This window comes from Ctenopharyngodon idella, chromosome 1 (assembly GCF_019924925.1).
Source record: "Ctenopharyngodon idella isolate HZGC_01 chromosome 1, HZGC01, whole genome shotgun sequence".
Taxonomy (NCBI): Eukaryota; Metazoa; Chordata; class Actinopteri; order Cypriniformes; family Xenocyprididae; genus Ctenopharyngodon; species Ctenopharyngodon idella.
Genome location: NC_067220.1, coordinates 11,689,272 through 11,708,024, shown reverse-complemented (window position 1 = coordinate 11,708,024; position 18,753 = coordinate 11,689,272). Strand labels below are relative to the sequence as shown.

The window sequence follows — 18,753 nt, the reverse complement described above, 5'->3', positions numbered from 1 at the left end:
TCTGCCAAATTAATACAGTTAACCTTTTTTCCAGAAACATTAACTTAATAAACTTCTGTAAGGGAGGTGCTGTTAACTATTTAGTTAAGCTCAGCATTTACAAATTTTTTTTATTTGACCTTTCATAAACTGTCTTGTGCTTATTGTTTTCACATGACAGCAACACAAAAACAGAAAGAGGAAGTTTCTCAACATACAAAAATCAGTGATAAATAGGCATGTAATTCATACTAATGAACATGAAAAGCAGAAGTAACACCAAAAAACAAATGTGAAAATTGTGAATAATTTTTTTATTTAGACATGCATCCCAATGGTAAAGAAGAATTCATATAAGATTTCATGTAACCTTATTAGCAGAGTAGGTTTCACCAAAGTATGAAATTTGACCCTACCAACGTTTTTATTGTTTTTTCAATATACTTTTTAGCCAAATTTGTTGGGCAAATTATCATAGGATGCATACAGGGAACCTGCTTCACATATTAACTATAGTTTAATTATGTCCTTTTTAGCCATTTATGCTGGTACTGACAAAAGGGAAGAATGTGAGTAGGTAGGAAAAAAAAAAGCCTTATAAAGGTTTAGACAACACTCAATGCACATTTTCCCCAATCAAACTACTTTGTAATCAAGACTGACAAAATTGTATATAAAAATATTTTTGCATTACTGCTTTATTGTCTTAAGTACTTGCTTCTTCAAAGTCAACATAGCTTCACACGGTCTATGATTACTGCTCCAAAAAGGAAAATAGTAGAACAAATATAATCATGGTTAACGCAGAGCTTCTTAAATCAGACACATGGTCTAAATACCCATACACACACTAGCAGAAGCTCAGAGTGAAGACGTTTTATGAAAATTCTCTCTCAAATCTACATCTAAGCAAAGTGTCTGACTAGGTAAGTGCTGCATAGATAAATGGTGCCTATGTCACTTCAAAACCCCCTTTAAAAGGAAGTAGATAAGCGGAGATTCACAACTGTGAAGAGACACGTAATATGTAATATTACATTCTTTGTTTAAAGATGCATTAATGCCTGTAGCCATAGAGATAGAGGTTTGGATAAATGTAATACTCTATGCACAAGTATAGGAGTGAATCAAATCAGTAGTATCTCAGGTTCAGTTACGGCACAATAGAGCATGAAGCCCATCTCGTCAATGTCATCCTCAGTAAAACCTTGAAACAGATTCACATTAGGTTTGAAGAAACTAGGCAAGATTCCGATCTCCAGGTATCCAATTAGCTCAGTGATCGCCTGCAGGAACCTATCAGCAAACGCAGATTCCGACCAATCAGTTTCTTTTTCACTCATGTGTAGAACGACGTTGCTAATATGGCTGCCGTTGAGCTTGCGTAGTGCAGGGCAGTTGCGGCACACAGCCTTTAGTGTTTTCAGGCACTTCCTTCTGACCCCCAAGTCTGCTTTGTCAAGCGCTGCTAGTCTAGTTGTTTCATTGGTGTATAGGCTCTGGTACCAGACGTAGTCGAATGACCCAGTGATCTCCCGTTGCGCCGTAAGCGTCATCTCACCAAGGCGCACTGTTGGCAACACGGTAATATAGAAGCTTTCTCCACTGCTTTGGGTTAATCCTTGAATCTCCAGTTTGAGCTCAGGAGACCCAAGCACCGGTCGCACCTCACACTCCAGGGTTCCGGTCAGCGATGGCCAGTTCATTGATTCCATCACCGCCTTGCCTAATTGCTCAGAAGCAAGCCGTGACGACAAGTATCCACCCAGTAAATGTCGATCCCAGTAGCTCCGCCCCCTTGGGAAGTACTCAAGGTTTTCACGGCGCACCATGCAGTACTGAGGGTGACCCAAAAATGTGTCCTCTCCGGCAATAGGCGCCCACAGACTGGACTCCAACTGTATTAAACACATTTGGAACAAATTCAAATACAGCTTAAATCTAAGTCCAAAGATCCAACTGGTGACATTTGAGAACATTAGTTTGAATATGATCTAAAACAATTTGTGAACAATTGACAAATACTGTAGAAAATTCACCAAAATTGTATTATTATTAAATTATATTATATTATCTCCTGAACTCTGCATGACCCAAAATCAAAAGAAGAATTTTATTTAAAAAATTGTGAATATTGGTCTAAATATGATCTACACCACATTTAAAAATGGTGGAAAGGCATATAGAGGACCAAGAAGAAAAAAAAAGAAAAAAGAAAAAAAAAAAGTATATAATAAAAAGTATATAACATTATTAGAGTTTTGGACATTTTATAGAGTAACTTTTTTTAAGGTGACAGTTACATGTTATGTGCTTACTATAGTAATAACAGTAAATTAATCATAATTACAAGTAACTAACCCTAACTCTATAGTAATGTAGCTAATTAACATTACTCAATACTTATTTGAGCAAGTCTAAGTACAATGAAGCTACATCTTTTTTAATATATTATTGAATAATATAATACATAATATAATTAGGGCTGTCGATAGGGCTTTGTCGATTTAAAGGCTGTTCTTATCTGAGCAGTTCTTATCTGAGCTGTCAGCGGTCGTCAATGTTAAAATATTTGAGATGATCAGTCAAATCATACTAGGCGGGATTTATGTTCACGGAAGCTGCTGAGCGAATTCCAGCGCGACACTTCAGTTAGTGGTCATAAAGTGCGAGATAAGATGCAAGTAGTTAAACTACCCATTTCTTGATAACTGTTTTATGCTTGAAATGTTAAACGACCGACAAAAATAATCAGGGATGCAAACTAAACTTAAGTCTGATTTCGCCATTTTTAATAGTAGTTATAATTTACTTGATTAATGTAATAATTGGTAGTATAGCCTAACTGTCAGTGTGAGGGGTCAAGAAACAATAACGAAGCCGCTTCCATCATATATTAGGCATATGATTATTAATAAATGCACATATTGTAAATTAATTTATTAAACTTAGCTTAAACCTAGCTTTCCTGGTAGCCTTCAGTAAATTAACTTCTCTAAGAAAATGATTTATAAAATAAATTTCAATTGACCCTATGTTTACTTTCTACATTGATACAGATGAAAATGAAAATCTCAGCTTTAGGAGGGGAAGAGACAAAGATAAGGAGACTGAGGGGAAAAAAGAAAGTGATGATAGAGATGACAAGGAGAGATTTTAAAGCTATTATTGTCCAATTTTTTGGCCTTCAAACGTCTTAAAATGCATATGTAGATCAGAGAAATCTAAATTTTAATAAGTTAATATTGTGTTATTTTAGACAATACTTCACTCCTGAATGAATCAGCTGTTTGAACGAATGGAATAAAATAGACATTTACCGCCACCTACTGGCAGTTTTAGTTTCTTATTTAGAGTATAATTTAATTTAAAAACCATCATTTCCATATTAATAAAAAATAAATAAAGATATAGTTCATCCAAAAAATTAAAATTCAGTCATCAAAAGTTTGTGTAATAAATTCTATATTGAATCAAAAATGTTTCTTTCTGAATCTGTTTATTTGATTCTTTACACAATGACTTCAAATTATCTTTTGGGGATAATTTCTCTGCCAGATTTGATCTGTGATTCATTTGCGATTAATTAGATTAATTAATCGCCACATCATGTAATTAATTAGATTAAAAATTAAATCGCTTGACAGCTCTAAATATAATAATATAATATAATATAATAAGAAAATCTCAATAGAAAATATATTATATTATCCACTGAACTTTACATGACCCTGGGAATCAAAAGAATATGTAAATATCTTGGCGTGAAAATGTAAAAGAACATTTGAAACGTTTAAGATAGAAAACACAGAAAAATACAATAAATATATTAATGAACAAAACTGTAAGCTAGCTCCTGAAACTTAATGGGTCTTTAAGATGTATGGAATAGAAACTACTGGAAATGATAGGATAAAATTTGTACACAAGTCATCCAGACAGAATCTTGATACCTGTAAAGGCACGATCAGGCAGGCATGGTCGGCTTTAACCACTTGAAGGTCGTCGAGCAGTGACCCCGCCAGCATCATGTCTCCCAGTGGCATGTCTGGGTGTTTGGAGTGCAGGAAGGCCTGGATCTCTGTGGCTATATCCAACGCTCGCTGCTGTGCGACAGACACCTCCTCCGCTGACAGACACACTCGTGTTCTGTAGTACAGTTGCAGACGCTCCGCAAACGTCATCACACACAGATCCAAGCGTTTCCGCCGTTGAGGTGGGTCAGCGTCACTCCGCTGGGGCTCAGGTGAGGGTAGGGGGATAGGTTGAGACAGTTCCGCTAAACACACAAAAAACGCTTTCTCCTTAAAACAGCATTCACAACCCATTTTACTTACATAATATGACGTATTTTTAGTGAAACGGGATGTTCAGTAACATCAATGCCTAAATTTCCATGAGACAAATGGGACAATAAAGTATATTCCATTCTTTTCTATTCATTAAATATCCACTTGACATTAACCAGAAGTTTGAGAAGTGTTTTATCAAAACACTCTGATAAAAGATTATTAAACATTTTGTTTGGACAAACATGCACTGATGAATTGTGCACAATAAGACAGTAAATAGGGTACATTTTGATTTCTTGTTGTTGCCTTTTAGCTAGATGGGAAATACCTTCATTTGGAATAAGTATGTACCTACCTTTCTTGGTTGCAGCTGCAATCTGTTTCATGACCACTCCTTCAATACCCTTGTGGAGCAGTTTGGGGGAGGCACTAACCAAGCTTAACTCCTCCCAGCTGTCCGTCATCTTCTTGTCAGGCTTCTCATCAGGAGGCCTGCCGGCACGTTCTATCAGCTATGATATCACAAGAAGATATAAGAGATAAAAAATAAAAATCATCAAAATAAGTTCTAAAAGAGTGTAAACGTTGGGTTCCGGAAAAATAAAAATCCCATTCATTTTTTCCATAGGGAAATTGATTTTCAACGATAACTTATAAACCGTTGAAGACAGACCTACTGTGAGCAACAAGGTTTTTAATCAATGGTATATGCTTCTGTTGAAGTCATCAGCCTGCATTTAAAAATTTTTTTTTTTTTTAAATAATCATGTTAAACAGTGAGATTCCTGGTGAAAAACTATATTTACTATGATCAGAGAATCAACCATGTAGGAAGACACATCATGGCCATATTCCAGGATAACAAAGCCAAGATTCATCAGGCTCAAATAGTGAAAGAATGTTTAAAGTGCCCCTATTTTGGATTTTTGAAAATTACCTTTCATGCAATGTGTAATGTAGCTGTATGTGAATGTAAACGGTCTGCTAAGTTGTAAAGCTGAAAGTACATCATAAATAAAGTTATTGTCTTTCAAAAGAAAGAGTAGACTCTGAACCGCAAAAACCGTCATTTGTAATTCGAATTCCATTTCCGTAAAGTTCACACATCACAAGTTAACAGATTTGCATAATGCCCGCCTACGTTCTGCGTGGACATCCCGTGAAAACTTGAACCCTCAAATGCTGTAGCTTGCACATGTGAATAACGTAGACAAGATGCTGTGTTCTGCACTGTGAACGTAAATTCGGTTTATTTTCACTTCCCAAGTATGAGTCTATGAAGAATCAGTGGTTAAAGATGGGACAGTACCCACATTATTTGGACCAACTTGCTCCTCAGAATCACAACCTGTAAGTATGATTAATCATTCATGTATGTATTTTATACAGAATGTTCAAAATACGTAGTTTTGGGTTTTATGTTGTGTATGTCTCTGGCTAACCTTACTGAAATACTTCTGCTAATCAGCTGTGGCCCACTGCTACCTAAAATTTTGTCCATTAATGCAGATTGTCTGTTGTTCTTACTACTCCGAGTAATGATAAAGGATGGTTTTGTTTTACAAACTTTGTTACAACAATCATTCACATTGGTGCTCGGCTAACGTTAGAACTATTATTGATACAGTTAAATGATACAGTTCCCACATGTGCACCGCAATGAATTAGAAATATACACATTGGTTTGTTGATGGACATACACTTGTAATGCTGATGTAGAGGAATTACAGTTGCAACATCTCATGATGAACGTCATACTGAGTACGTATCACTGAGAAACGTCCTGCTCAAGTCGTTCTTGGGATGGAGGCTTGGGTTGAGTAACTAGTTCTTCCAATATTTCATTATCGTACTCACGCTCAGATTGATATGGTAAAATCGATGCCATCGTTACAGTCTTTTTTTACAGTGTGTACAATCACTGAGCTTTAGGAAGCCTCCGGAGCTGAATCAGTTATGTTAATGGGCATTTGTTTTCAATTTGCACTGTAAGCGGTAGACCAATCACAACAGACTGGGCCATCTGGCCAATCAGAGCAGAGCAGGCTCGTGGAAAAGAGGGATTTAGAGAGACTGATTCATCTGATGAATCATTTGAGAATCATTGAAAAATGTGATGTGCAATGTATATTATAAGAAAATGAAAGTGTTTTTTGACCTTTAATGCACATAAACGTGTTGTAGGAGACATTCTAAACAGAATTAGGAACCTCTCAAATAGCATAATAGGGGCACTTTAAAATCCATATAGGAAAAATTAATTGGAAATATACTTCGGGAAGCAAGGTCTCTGAAAAAGTAGATGGGCACTGATGCAATGTTATTTTTGACCCATCAGAATTGTGTTGTGCAGGGGTGCCCAATCCTATTCCTGGAGATCTGCCTTCCTGCAAAGTTAAACTCCAACACAACTTGATAATTACAGACTGGTGTGTTGGATCTGAAATCTGCAGGTAGGAAGATCTCCAGGAATAGGATTGGGCACCCCTGGCGTAGTGTGTAATAAACTAAAAAAAAAAAAAAAGAATGATCACCCGTTTCACAGCTAATGTGGCAATGCCCAGCATTGCAGCTCCGCCCACCCCCAGAACCAGACGGGCATTGGACAACAGGAAGTCAATGACAGCAGCAATTCCATCTTCTCCTCGCCTTTTTCCGGAATAATACATCACTTCCTCTGTGAGAGTGTCTGAAAATGTCAATAAAGAATCATAATTGTAAGAATGTGTTATCTACGATTTTTGGACATGTATCATGATATTCATGGTACTAAAAATACCACGTGGCACTTTGGTGTACCATAAATAAGTATTAAAGGATTAGTTCACCCAAAAATTAAAATAATTTCATTTATTACTCACCCTCATGTCGTTCTACACCTTCGTTCATCTTCGGAACACAAATTAAGATATTTTTGATGAAATCCGATGGCTCAGTGAGGCCAGCAATGTCACCAAACTTCTCAAGATCCAGAAAGGTACTCAAAACATATTTAAAACAGTTCATATGAGTACAGTGGTTCAACCTTAATATTATAAAGCGACGAGAATACTTTTTGTGCTCCAAAAACAATATCTTTCAACAATATCTAGTGATGGCCGATTTCAAAACACTGCTTCAAAGCTTTACAAATCATTTGATTTGAATCAGTTGTTCGGAGCGCCAAAGTCACGTGATTTCAGCAGTTTGATACGCGATCCGAATCACTGATTCGAAACAAAAAGATTCACAAAGACTCGAAGCAGTGTTTTGAAATCGGCCATCACTAGATATTGTTGAAAATATAATATTAATAGTATTAAGGTTGAACCACTGTAGTCACATGAACTGATTTAAATATGTTATGAGTACCTTTCTGGATCTTGAGAAGTTCGGTGGCATTGCTGGCAATAGAGGCCTCATTTCATAAAAAATATCTTCATTTGTGTTCCGAAGATGAACGAAGGTCTTACGGGTGTGGAACGACATGAGGGTGAGTAATAAATAACATACTTTTCATTTTTGGGTGAACTAACTCTTTAAAGTGCTATTATTATTGCTTTAGACATTTGATACCATTCGAGTCATGATGAAACAGAATTAGCAACAGATCTTTTCTTCTATATTGTGACAATGGATTATTTTAAGATGTGAGCGTTGCACTCATAGGTGGAGGCATGAATGCAAGCTTGCAGGGGTGGAGTTTAATCGGACGAAATGATTGGAGAAGTCCTGCATACATCACCAGAGAGAAGCATATCGTTTTCACTGAAAGGTTCAGTTATGACATTTTGATTAAACCCTATGAGGTCAAAACATTTAAAAAAAATAAAAATAAATAAAACATATGCATGGATGAATTGTTCACAGTAAGATCTATAACATGCATTTAGAGATTGAAAGGGTAAATTTACATTTAATTCTGGCTTTAATGTACCATCACAGCACTCTTTCATGAAGGTTATTCCTAAGACATATGGTGTTCATGTGTGCTACGTGACAGGCCAGGCATCTGAAGCTTCACTTGCCACTCACTCTCTCTGTGGATCAGAAATAGCTTTGGTAGCTTCATAAACTGGGCACCAGCAGGGTGGTTTACCAGGTCTAATTTTAGACCCATGTGGCCTAGTAACTCTCCATTTATTCATATGATAATTTTGTGATCCTGACTTATACTTCAGTTTGCAGCCGTGATCTACAGATTACAGTAGTCTAAACGCTTGGGCATGGATGGATACAGTATCTCATAGACACATTTTAGGCCTAATATTTTTATATTGCAAAAGACTCATGCTTGAAAAGTAACAGAATGTTCTTGGCCAGATCAAAGAAAATGTTAAACAAAACAGCTTACATATGTACAGTATATTCCTGGTTATTTGGTAAAAGGCCAACTTTTAGTACACATTACATTACACGAGGCCTGCATACAGATGGACTTTAAAACCCAGATAACATTAATTGTGTTTTCACAAAAGATAGCTAATGTATACAAAACTGATTAACACTATCAGTGTACAGGCGTGCTGTTTAACACGTATAACAATGTATGGCGTTTTTCCTTGCTAAATATAACATTAAATCACATATAATTGCCAAATAATCAAATACTTACTTTCAGTAGTTCACAAATAGTATAAATTAAACTGAAAACAACAGTGTTTCGCTTTGTTAGCGTTTGCTAACTTAACCAGCTGTCGAATGCAGAAAATCAACAAGCTTGGGAATATATTAAGCAGTCAGCAATTTATAAACACGAGTTAAACATCTAACTTACCTTTTTAAGGTAGTATCAATTCAGAGCCATTAGCGTAGAGTATCGAATTCAGTACTTTTGTCTACTACGCATTTGCCCTCTTACCTATAACAAACACATTCTACGCCACTATCCCGCTGATTGACGTACATTTAGACCAATGAGATGGCAGTATCACCTGACGTCAGAACTTCAATGTGATGGATATGGAATTTCTCTGTGTGGCCAAAAAAAAGGAATAAGCATATCTTACAAAAATTTTTAATTTTTAGCGGGGAGGATCCACATATAATTTTTTATTTGCATAAATTATTTTAAATGCTATTTTTGTTACATGTAAATGCGAAAAGTTATTATTTTGATAAATTATATCGTTTCGTATTTTATTTTCTTACACTGTGACTTATTTTTTTATGCTTGTGTATTTGGTTCTATTTCATTTATTTTCTATGCAGAAAATAAATGAAACGTAGGTGGTTCTTGAAAATAGGATAATAAATATGCATTCGCATTTGAAGAAAGAACCAAAGCACATCAGCACTTGATTATAATAATGTATTTTGTGATATTCCGCAAAATATGCCATATTTCCCAGCAATTAGTGACCAAGCTAATATTGTTTTCTGTGAAGAATTGGTGGAAAGTTCTCTAGTACCATCTAGTGGACAGTCACACTTTAAGAAATAACCTGTGGGACTTTTATTGGGTAAAGATCTGATGGCATAGTGGCAGAGATGCAGCCACACGAAATATTTACATTTTTATTTCTGAACCAACTAAAACACATATCAGAAGTGGAGCAAAAATTCACTTTCTGATGCATGTTAAATTAAGTGTAGCCTGAAAACGATGTTCCTATTCCATATTAATGGACAATGCAAATTGAACTGAAGAAAATGAACTTTCTCACAAATAAAAACCAACATGAGTAGTAAAGGAATTTGAAGGAACATTGATAGAGAATGTTTGGTATTTAAAGGTTAACTACAAAAAATACAACAAACATGAATCATCTCCATTTCATCAGTAAAACTAGAAAAATAAAGCATGAACATATAATCTTCCAAAACACACAGAACATCTCTTTTAATCTTTTATGCAGTCAAATCCACTCAGTTTTCAACTTTTAAACAAAAAGTCTCGCATGTCAGCCTCTTGAATACAAAGTATATAGTCTTTTGTAGCCAAATGCATTTTTCTATTAAACACCTGCAATGGGACATTTTATATTTTAGTGCATGTCCTTCAGCTCCATTCAATCTCAGAACCGTGAACATAAAAAATAAAACATGAACTGTTGCCATTATGACAGTCTCATATAGCTCTTGAACGACAGCTGTAATGTTGGCATGAATGAATTCTTTCCTTCAAAAATAAAGAATCAAAACAGCATGGTTGCATGGTGGTCGAACAGAACTAGTTACCATGGCTTTACCACACTTCACTGGGGGAAAAAAGCACTGAGAAGCCACTGTGTGGAAATCAAAAACACATTTTATTATCATGGCATTAACTTAAGTCAGTCTGTCAGCATTAACAAAACTTGCGATTTATTTTCCCTCTCGCTTTTTCTGTGACTTCCGTAAAAACAAAACATTTATGTAAATTATTTGATAGCCTGTTCGAAGCTTCTGTTTTAGAATTTATCCAACAAAATTCTTAAAACCAGAAAAAAAAAAATCAACCATGTTTACTCCTCAAAAACCTACCTTTGAAAAAGTGGACCAATACATATTTGTATTTGATATTGTTATGTAAATGAGCTATATATGCATAACACTGGCACATGAACTGTTGAATTATGATTGAATTCCACTAGTCAGTTTAGATGTCTTTTTATTCCATACATTTCCTTTAAATCACACAGAACAAAATATAGTGGATCTGTCTGATATGTCTGAATAGATAGATCAAGCCTTTTAATAAGTAAAGCAGCCAGCGTCAAACGTCCTTGAGGCCACCCACTCCAGAAGCATCTCTTCTACTGAGTCACTCTGTTCGCTTTCCATCTCCTTGAGCAAACGAAAAGACGTCAGAGGAGAGAAGCAGTGAGTTCTGATCGCGTCTCAATGACGTCTCATTTTGACTCGTCGCGTGGGTGCGTGGTCGTGTGTGTAGCGGGAGCCCGGCTCTCTATCTTCAGCTCTCCTCCAGGAGTTCTCTGAACTGCTGTCGCCGTGACGTCTCTGTCGGGAGGAGAGGGAACGCCTCTGCAGCTCTTTGTCCATCTCTAAAATACGAGGCCTGAGGGAAGACAAGAGGACAAAATCTTTTAGCAAAAAGCATGTGTTGAATGTGACAATTTTGTTAGTCTTGAAGGATCAGTTATAATATTCGATACCACGGTAAAAATATATAAAAATACAAATAAAACAATGCTAGATATTTTTTTTCCAGGTAGGTCTAATAGTAGTAAGTAAAAATACCACAGAAATTGAATAATCAAATATAAAATAACTCTGCATAGTCATAACTGTATAAATTAAATATAGATGAATCCTTATTAAAGCTTTTCTTTTGGTGTTTGATTATCATTTATAATACAGACAGCCAATAGTAGACAGTAGCATGTTTTAAAGGCTGCTGTCACTAAGACCTAATGGACGGAGACAATATGCTGTTACACGCTGTTCACATTCACATAACCAGCGCGAATATACGCCAAGACGGGCATTTTGACATAACTGTGTGTGTATTTGAACGTTTATGTGTAATAAACCACGAAAATTTGACACTCGCGAGAGGCGGCTATGTGTGTGCGCTTTGGCTGAGAGCGCACTGACTGAAGACCGTCTCTCAGAGAGCGCATGCAGTTTTTTCATCCTAGGACATAGTTTACATTTTACCGCAATGTTCTTGCCTACCTGTGTCAAAAAAGTGAAGTAATTGGAGTATTTCCATTCTGCAAAACAGCCACTCGCTTCTGCTGACATCTTCAGACAGCGACTATGCAGCCAACTGGTCACGCGCAACTGCACTACAGCTAACGATTTTAAAGAGGCAGTGTTCACTTTTACCTTTAGATGACAAATTTAGATTTTAAATTCAAATTTGAACTTAAATTCAAATTTAAACAGAACTGTTGAACTAATTTACAGTATGTAACGCAAGTACATTATAAGTAACTGTAATTAAATTACCTAAAAATGAACAGTAATCCCTTACTTTAATTTTTTTAGTGGATAAGTAATTTAATTACAGTAATGTGTTACTTAGTAACGTGTTACACCCAACACTGCTTTACAGGTGCACTAAAGCAATTTTAATGCAATTTTTTTTTTTTTTTTAACAGAAGCTTGTTTCCGGCACAAACAAAACAATTTAAAAGATATTTGCGACTTTATCATCTTAATTTTGACTTTTGTCCCCTCGCAATTGCAAGTTTACATCTCGCAATTCTAACTTTTTTCCTCACAATTTTGACTTTTTCCTCGCAATTGCAAGTTTATATCTCGCAACTGACTTCTTTTCTCAGAATTGTGAGAAATGCGAGTTATAAAGTCCAATTGGAAAAAAAGACGACTTTTTTCTTAGAATTGTGAGTTTCTCAATTCTGACTTTATAACTTGCAAATGTTTCAATAAACTCACAATTGTGAGTTATAAAGTCCAATTCTAAGGGGAAAAAGACGACTTTTTTCTCAGAATTGCGACTTCATATCATGCAATTCTGACTTTATAACTCGCAAATGTCGCAATAAACTCGCAAATTCCAGCTATAAAGTCCAATTCTGAGGGAAAAAAGATATAAAAGATACTGCATCTTGCAAAAGCAAAATTCTACTAGTCACACTGCAGAAATAACCTACATTCTATCTCTCTTCTACACTAACGTTTAAAAGTATGGGGTCGTTAAAATATTTAAGACATTTCTTCTGCTCATCAAGGCTGCATTTATTTGACCAGAAACAGCAAAATTGTGAAATATTATTGTAATTTAAAATAACTGTTTTAAATTGTAATTTATTCCTGTGAATTTCAGCATCATTACTCCAGTCTTCAGTGCCACATGATCCTTCAGAAATCATTCTAATTGATCCTTTTCACATTTCCAGGTTTCTCAGAAGCGGAAGTCGTCATAGTTGGGTAAACTTTTATAGCGGTGAATGAGAGAATACATTAAATATATTTGTGTGTGCCCATTTGCTCAAATAGCAAAAGAAAAAACTCAGCAATAGTGTTTTCACAACTTTCAAAAAGAGGAAAAAAATAGAGATTGATTGATAACAGCAGTCAGCAGAGAAAGATGTCATTTTTTCCGTCACTCCCACAGCTGCTGCATTAGAAACACCCTCACAGCAGCGTTAACTAGTTTTTTGTAATCTGATGCAAAGGTAATATAATACGAAAAATTTACATATATTTTAAAAAAAAAAACAAAAAAAACTGTTGCAGACCATTAAAATGCATCATCACAGTCTGTGAAGAGTCCATATGCTGATTTGCTGCTCATTTATTTTAAATGGAAATAATTTATAACAATCTAAAAGTAACTTTTTAATGTAATGCATCCTTGCTGAATAAAAGCATTAATTTCATTCATTCAAACAAAAAAACTCTTACTGACCCTAAACTTTTGATCAGTAGTTTATGATTTAATTATTTGGCAGATAAGATAAAAATTAGCCTTCATATGGTCATGTGATCTCAAGATGGCCGCCTCCATTAGGGGGGTCCCTCTTTATGCAAACAAAACAGCTTTTCTACACTATTCTTTATCACATACTAGTGTAAATCAGTTTAAACATTTGTCATATTTACTTCTTTAGGTGTAAAAGTAATTGAATAAAGTAAATAAATTACATTTGTGCACCTTTAATATTAGAAATAGGAAGAAAATCCAGCCCGATCAACTCTCCTTAACAAACCACAATTTTAAGTATCTATCGTGTATACAACACAAATGAAGTGGGATGAGTTTTACTTAAATTTTAGTGGGGTTACACTTTATTTTAATGTGTCCTTGATACAGTGTAATTATACATTTAAGTAATTAGTAATATTAATTAACGACATGCACTTACTCTAAGATTAGGGTTTGATTTAGGTTTAGTTGCATGTAATTAAGTGTAATTTACTGTTATTATTACAGTAAGTACATGTAACATGGAAACTTTGCAAGTTTTTGCAACTTTTGCAAGTACCTGTGTGCAGCATCTGGGTCAGCCTTGCGGTGTGAGCGTTTGGCTTTGAGTATGTGTCTTCTCTCAGAAGAGTGGATGGATGGGCTCCGTGAATTGGAGTCTAAGCGAGGGGCATCCGGCCTTGTTCTACAATAAAACAGAGCAAAACAAATTATACACCCCCACACATGCTTCAAGATCTTCCAAGAACAACTCTGACTCAAAAGCAGAACAACAACTCACTTTCTCAGAATGATGACAGCTCTCCTCTCCTTGATGTCCTGTGGGCGGATGCAATGCGTGATGTCATCGGCTGCGTAGCCACTTAAAAAAAAAAAAAAAAAATCAAAACAGTGAGCATGAGCAAGAACTAAATATTTTACTATAAACATGGCAGTACTACGGTACTTTGTGAGTTTTATCCTTTCAAGTACCATGTTAACACCATGGTATATGAATATGGCAATTATATACTACCATAGTATAAATCAAGGTACTACCTTATCGCACATAACACCGCAAAGAACACAAAAAAAGAACTAGTACCGACCTGAGGACGGTGACGCTGCCGCGCCTCACGGGCAGGTAGAGCACGGGCTCGGACACGCGGATGGGCTTGAACTGGAACTTACAGCCGAAGCAGAGCGCGCTATCGCTGAAGAACGACACGGACACAATCGGCCGCTCGAAAATGTGGATGGGGTCCACGTGGGACACGATGCAGCCCCCGGGTTGGTAGTCATTGATCACGGCGCTATTAACGAAGCCCTCCGGTATGACGCCGTGCGTCACGAGGCGATCGATGACCAGCTCGTGCACCCAGTCCGGGATCTCGTCCACCTCGCCTTTGGAGTACAGCCGCTCCTGCCCGGGGCCGCGCTTCTCAAGCTGCGAGCCGTATGTGTAGCCCTCTCCGAAGAAGTACTTGTTCCGCAGGGGCGCCCGGTCCACCGTGTGCTCCCGGTAGAGCCCCTTGTCCCCCTTGGCAACCACCTCATCTATCTTTGCCTCGATAAGCGCGCACTCCTCCTGCGTGAAAATACTCGCTTGCTTAATGCCGCTCTTCACTTTGCGCGCCTCCGCGTCCCGCCGCTCCTCGTACTCGCTCTCATCGTCATCCGACTCGCGGTATTTGCGCTTCTCGCCGTTGCTGTGCTCGAAAACTGTGTCCCTGTGCGGTGTCATCGACTTCAGCTTTTCCCGCAAATCCGTAAAACCGGCCATTTTCAAGAACAAAGTCCAAAATTTCGCGGCTAAATATTGTTTATCCTGAATTCACTTCAGGTCCCCATGTTATACTGTTAATGTCGGTCACCGAAGTCGTGTGCGACGTGACCGAAGGCCTGGAGCGTTGCCGCCTGCTTCCTCTGCACTTGTTGTTGCAAATTAAACCAACCAAAGTTTCCACTGCCCCATTCCACGAGCAACCACACTGAATGTGTAACGCAACGCAGAGAGTAGGCTGTCAATCACAGGCGGCGTTTTCCTGCGGTTCAGTCCCATAACATTAGCACATAGCACAGCTGCGCCACCACTAGCTTCCAGTGGACACAGGTTTACAGCGGCATGTTGTTTGAATCGCACGCCTTCTGGCCACTACAACCGCTGTGCTGATCAGCTTGGTATAATGTATCCAAGAGTATAATGTATAGTAGTTATTCTGCTTCTGCAGGGTTGTACAGAGACGTAAAGACAACGTAAACTCGTGTAACCAAAACTGCTTGGCGAGCTGCGCATGCGCGTCATGCCTTGCACGTAGGCATGCATGAGGGTCTGGTCCAGTGACAGCCAATGAGCGACGCGATCAGCTGTCAGCGAACCCCTTCAGCTATATAAGCTATATAAGGCGTTTTCAATGTAATGAAAGTATTGCCATATTTACGAATTATTATTATAACCTATAATAATAAAAATAAAAATTCGTAAATATGGCAATACTTTAATAACAATAACTTTTTTACAGCAACGTGGAGAGTAGACAGGAAAGTACGGGTGAGAGTGGGAATGGGATGACCCAGAACAAACTCAAACCTGGGTCCTCAATAGCTCTTACATGCCCGGAACATGTGCTGACAGCATTATTGTATTTTTATAATTATTTTGTTTTTCAGTTACAACAACAACAACAAAAACTGTTGTTCCATAAAACTAGAACTGCGTTTAATTATTTTATTATTATTATTATAACAAAAATAGAATTTCCAAATGTCACCTATAATAATATTAATAGTCTACTGTGTAAAAGATGTAATGTGGTATATATTTTTCATATATTTTACATTTCATTGTATTAGCTCTACCCCTGATTATGCAAATTTAAATAAAATACATCTTTAGTCGTGGTATATGTCAGCATTTTTTATTTTGATGAACAACTTTTGTCATAAAAAGGTTATGTAACAAAATAATTGATGTGCAAAAGTTGCAAGCCAGATAAAACCCATCATGTACATAAGATCATTATGTTCCAAATCTAACGGGGGTTTCTTAGTAATCTCATTTTGCAGAATGAAAACAAAATAAAAATTTTAAAACAGGCAGCTTGCCAATTTGCTGTATTTTAATCTTATTCATTAATTAGATCATTATAGATAACACAAATGTCAACTTCATATTCCAGTTTCTCCAAAATACTGAGAGTTATGGACAATTACAGTAGGACAATTTATAAACTTAGCCTATAATCAATAAATTTATTAAGAAAACTATAAAAATACAAATTTAACAAGCCACAGGTCCCATATGTTAACTAATAGCTAAATATACAAAGTTTGACTGAAAAATTTTCATTGCACTAATTCAAAAACTACCATTTCATTGTCAGTCTTTGTGAGAAAATGAGAATGAAAAATATTACATTCATGCTGTGTTCTCCTGAGTAACATCTCTCTTCCTTCTAACTGATATGTGCATGTGTTAAAAGTTTTAATATAAAAACATTTATACCTCGATTACTTATCTGAGGTATTAAGGAACAATTTTGCATTACATGTTTTGATGCACAAAAACAAGGCAAATAATAATCATCTGTATAAATATTACACATTCAGTACAAAAATAATGCGTTTCATTCATTGCGTGTCTTCTATACATAATCTGAACAAATCTGAACAAATACACATGATTAGTGCAAACATTGCATTGAGAGGTTTGGTTTAGATATGATGAGATAATCAATAAATAGAAAATTACACATACAAAATGCATAGAAATGTGTTTTGTTACAGCATGGTGATTTCACTGGGTGGCAGCGTCAGCCTCTTCTCTCGCACAGAGAGCATATTCTCAATGTGCATGGCGATAACCCGACACAGCTCCAGACCCTACAAACACATATATGCTCATAAACCACTCATTCATACTTGTCATACATGGTTCTCGTGGTGCTGAATGTGTGTTACCTGTTCCAGCTGTAACTGTGTGACTCTGTGGTTGGTTAAGTCTCCTATCAGGATGTCTACATAAGGGTAACTGGATCCAGCGCTGGGCCGCTGTGTGTGAGCTGACTGAACCAGTTTCAGCTGGAACTTCACCTGCACCTCCTGCCAATAGAAATGTAAAGTGCTCCTATTATGCTATTTTAAAGGTTCCTAAATTTGTTTTGGAGGTCTCCTACAATAGGTTTGCATGCATCCAAGGTCAAAAAACACTTTAATTTTCTTATTATATACACTGCAGCATCACCTAATTTCTCAAAGAGTCTGAAAACGGTTTGTTCGAAGATTCAGGGTGTGTTCACACTTGTCATGTTTGGTTCGATAAAAATGAACCCTGGTGTGATTGCTCTGTTAGTGTGGTTCATTTGAACATGTGTGAACGCTGCCATCCGAACCCTAGTGCGCACCAAATAAGCGGACCAAGACCCATCTTTTCAAACTCTGGTGCGGTTTGAATGATATATGAACACAACACGGACCAAAGACATGTAAACGAACCAAAAACAGGAAGATGAGACCCTAAAAAGGACAGAATCCTCACACATAGGCCTATCGGTTTTTCTCGTCATAGTCACAAGTTTGCCCATCAAAGGCATCAGACGCGTGTCTCCACGCAGCAGATCATTTGTGTGTGACAGAGGGATTCCTGCCACTGTTTTGACTCCTTGACACATTTTATAAACTCTTCACAAGTTCCCAGCTGGCCAAAATACCATCATATGCAGGATACGCACACACACCAAGCACATTTATCTCAGCACATAGCATTGTTTTGGATGTTCGGTAAGTTCAGTCTCAAATAGGCAATACGACATAATCCGACCAATCATGTTGTAAACATATCCCTATTCCTTTAGGTTCGGTATCTTTTGGTTTGGTAATAAAATTGCCAATCTGAACGCTAATCAGACCAGGACTAAATTTTTTCTTTTTTGGTCCGGACCAAACAAACCGAACTACAAGTGTGAACGCAATCTTTACATAACCTTTAAATCATGAGAAAATGTCATTTGTTTGTTGACATATAGATATGTGTGTGTAATCATTGCATGTATTGAAAACAGATTTTTTTATCCTTTATTGATTTTAAGGTATGTCGTTTCTGACAGAGGGAGTTTTCAAAAGAGTGCTAACTGTCTAAGAATGTAAGGGGACGAACCGAAGGTTTGAAGCAGGTCGCTGCCCAAC

The 18,753-nt window shown here is 36.8% G+C and overlaps 3 protein-coding genes across 4 annotated transcripts in view; all 3 read right to left on the bottom strand.

The window, feature by feature from the left end:
- Positions 1-274: 274 nt before the first annotated feature.
- mief2 (mitochondrial elongation factor 2) lies at positions 275-9,186 on the bottom strand. Of its 2 annotated transcripts, none has more exons than XM_051889926.1 (5): positions 9,028-9,186; positions 6,806-6,960; positions 4,627-4,783; positions 3,933-4,258; positions 275-1,877 (listed from the first exon to the last, which is right to left on the bottom strand). In XM_051889926.1, exons 2-5 carry the CDS (start codon positions 6,938-6,940, stop codon positions 1,107-1,109), a joined length of 1,389 nt encoding a protein of 462 aa, XP_051745886.1. In that variant the 5' UTR covers positions 6,941-6,960; positions 9,028-9,186; the 3' UTR covers positions 275-1,106. The 2 variants fall into 2 exon arrangements, with proteins under 2 accessions (XP_051745886.1, XP_051745895.1); XM_051889935.1 differs by lacking the exon at positions 9,028-9,186 and adding an exon at positions 8,866-8,993.
- A 900-nt stretch (positions 9,187-10,086) lies between these two features.
- alkbh5 (alkB homolog 5, RNA demethylase) lies at positions 10,087-15,883 on the bottom strand. The gene is made up of 4 exons (XM_051899644.1): positions 14,679-15,883; positions 14,372-14,452; positions 14,150-14,275; positions 10,087-11,250 (listed from the first exon to the last, which is right to left on the bottom strand). The coding sequence occupies exons 1-4, from the start codon at positions 15,350-15,352 to the stop codon at positions 11,073-11,075; spliced, it is 1,059 nt and encodes a 352-aa protein (XP_051755604.1). The 5' UTR covers positions 15,353-15,883; the 3' UTR covers positions 10,087-11,072.
- Positions 15,884-16,796: 913 nt separating this feature from the next.
- Positions 16,797-18,753, bottom strand: part of myo15ab (myosin XVAb) — a 48,105-nt gene continuing 46,148 nt past the window's right edge. Inside the window, 2 exon segments of the mRNA XM_051892330.1 lie at positions 16,797-17,451; positions 17,530-17,670. Coding sequence (XP_051748290.1) covers positions 17,350-17,451; positions 17,530-17,670 — 243 coding nt within the window. The 3' untranslated portion in view covers positions 16,797-17,349.

Coding starts and splice junctions, on each gene's coding strand:
- mief2 (XM_051889926.1), bottom strand. CDS start 6,940: ATGTATTATTCCGGAAAAAGGCGAGGAGAAGATGGAATTGCTGCTGTC. Junction 4,784..6,805: donor CCACATTAGCTGTGAAACGG/GTGATCATTCTT, acceptor GTGATATCATAG/CTGATAGAACGTGCCGGCAG. Junction 4,259..4,626: donor TGCAGCTGCAACCAAGAAAG/GTAGGTACATAC, acceptor TTGTGTGTTTAG/CGGAACTGTCTCAACCTATC.
- alkbh5 (XM_051899644.1), bottom strand. CDS start 15,352: ATGGCCGGTTTTACGGATTTGCGGGAAAAGCTGAAGTCGATGACACCG. Junction 14,276..14,371: donor GCTGTCATCATTCTGAGAAA/GTGAGTTGTTGT, acceptor GTTTTATTGTAG/AACAAGGCCGGATGCCCCTC. Junction 11,251..14,149: donor GACCCAGATGCTGCACACAG/GTACTTGCAAAA, acceptor GTCTTCCCTCAG/GCCTCGTATTTTAGAGATGG.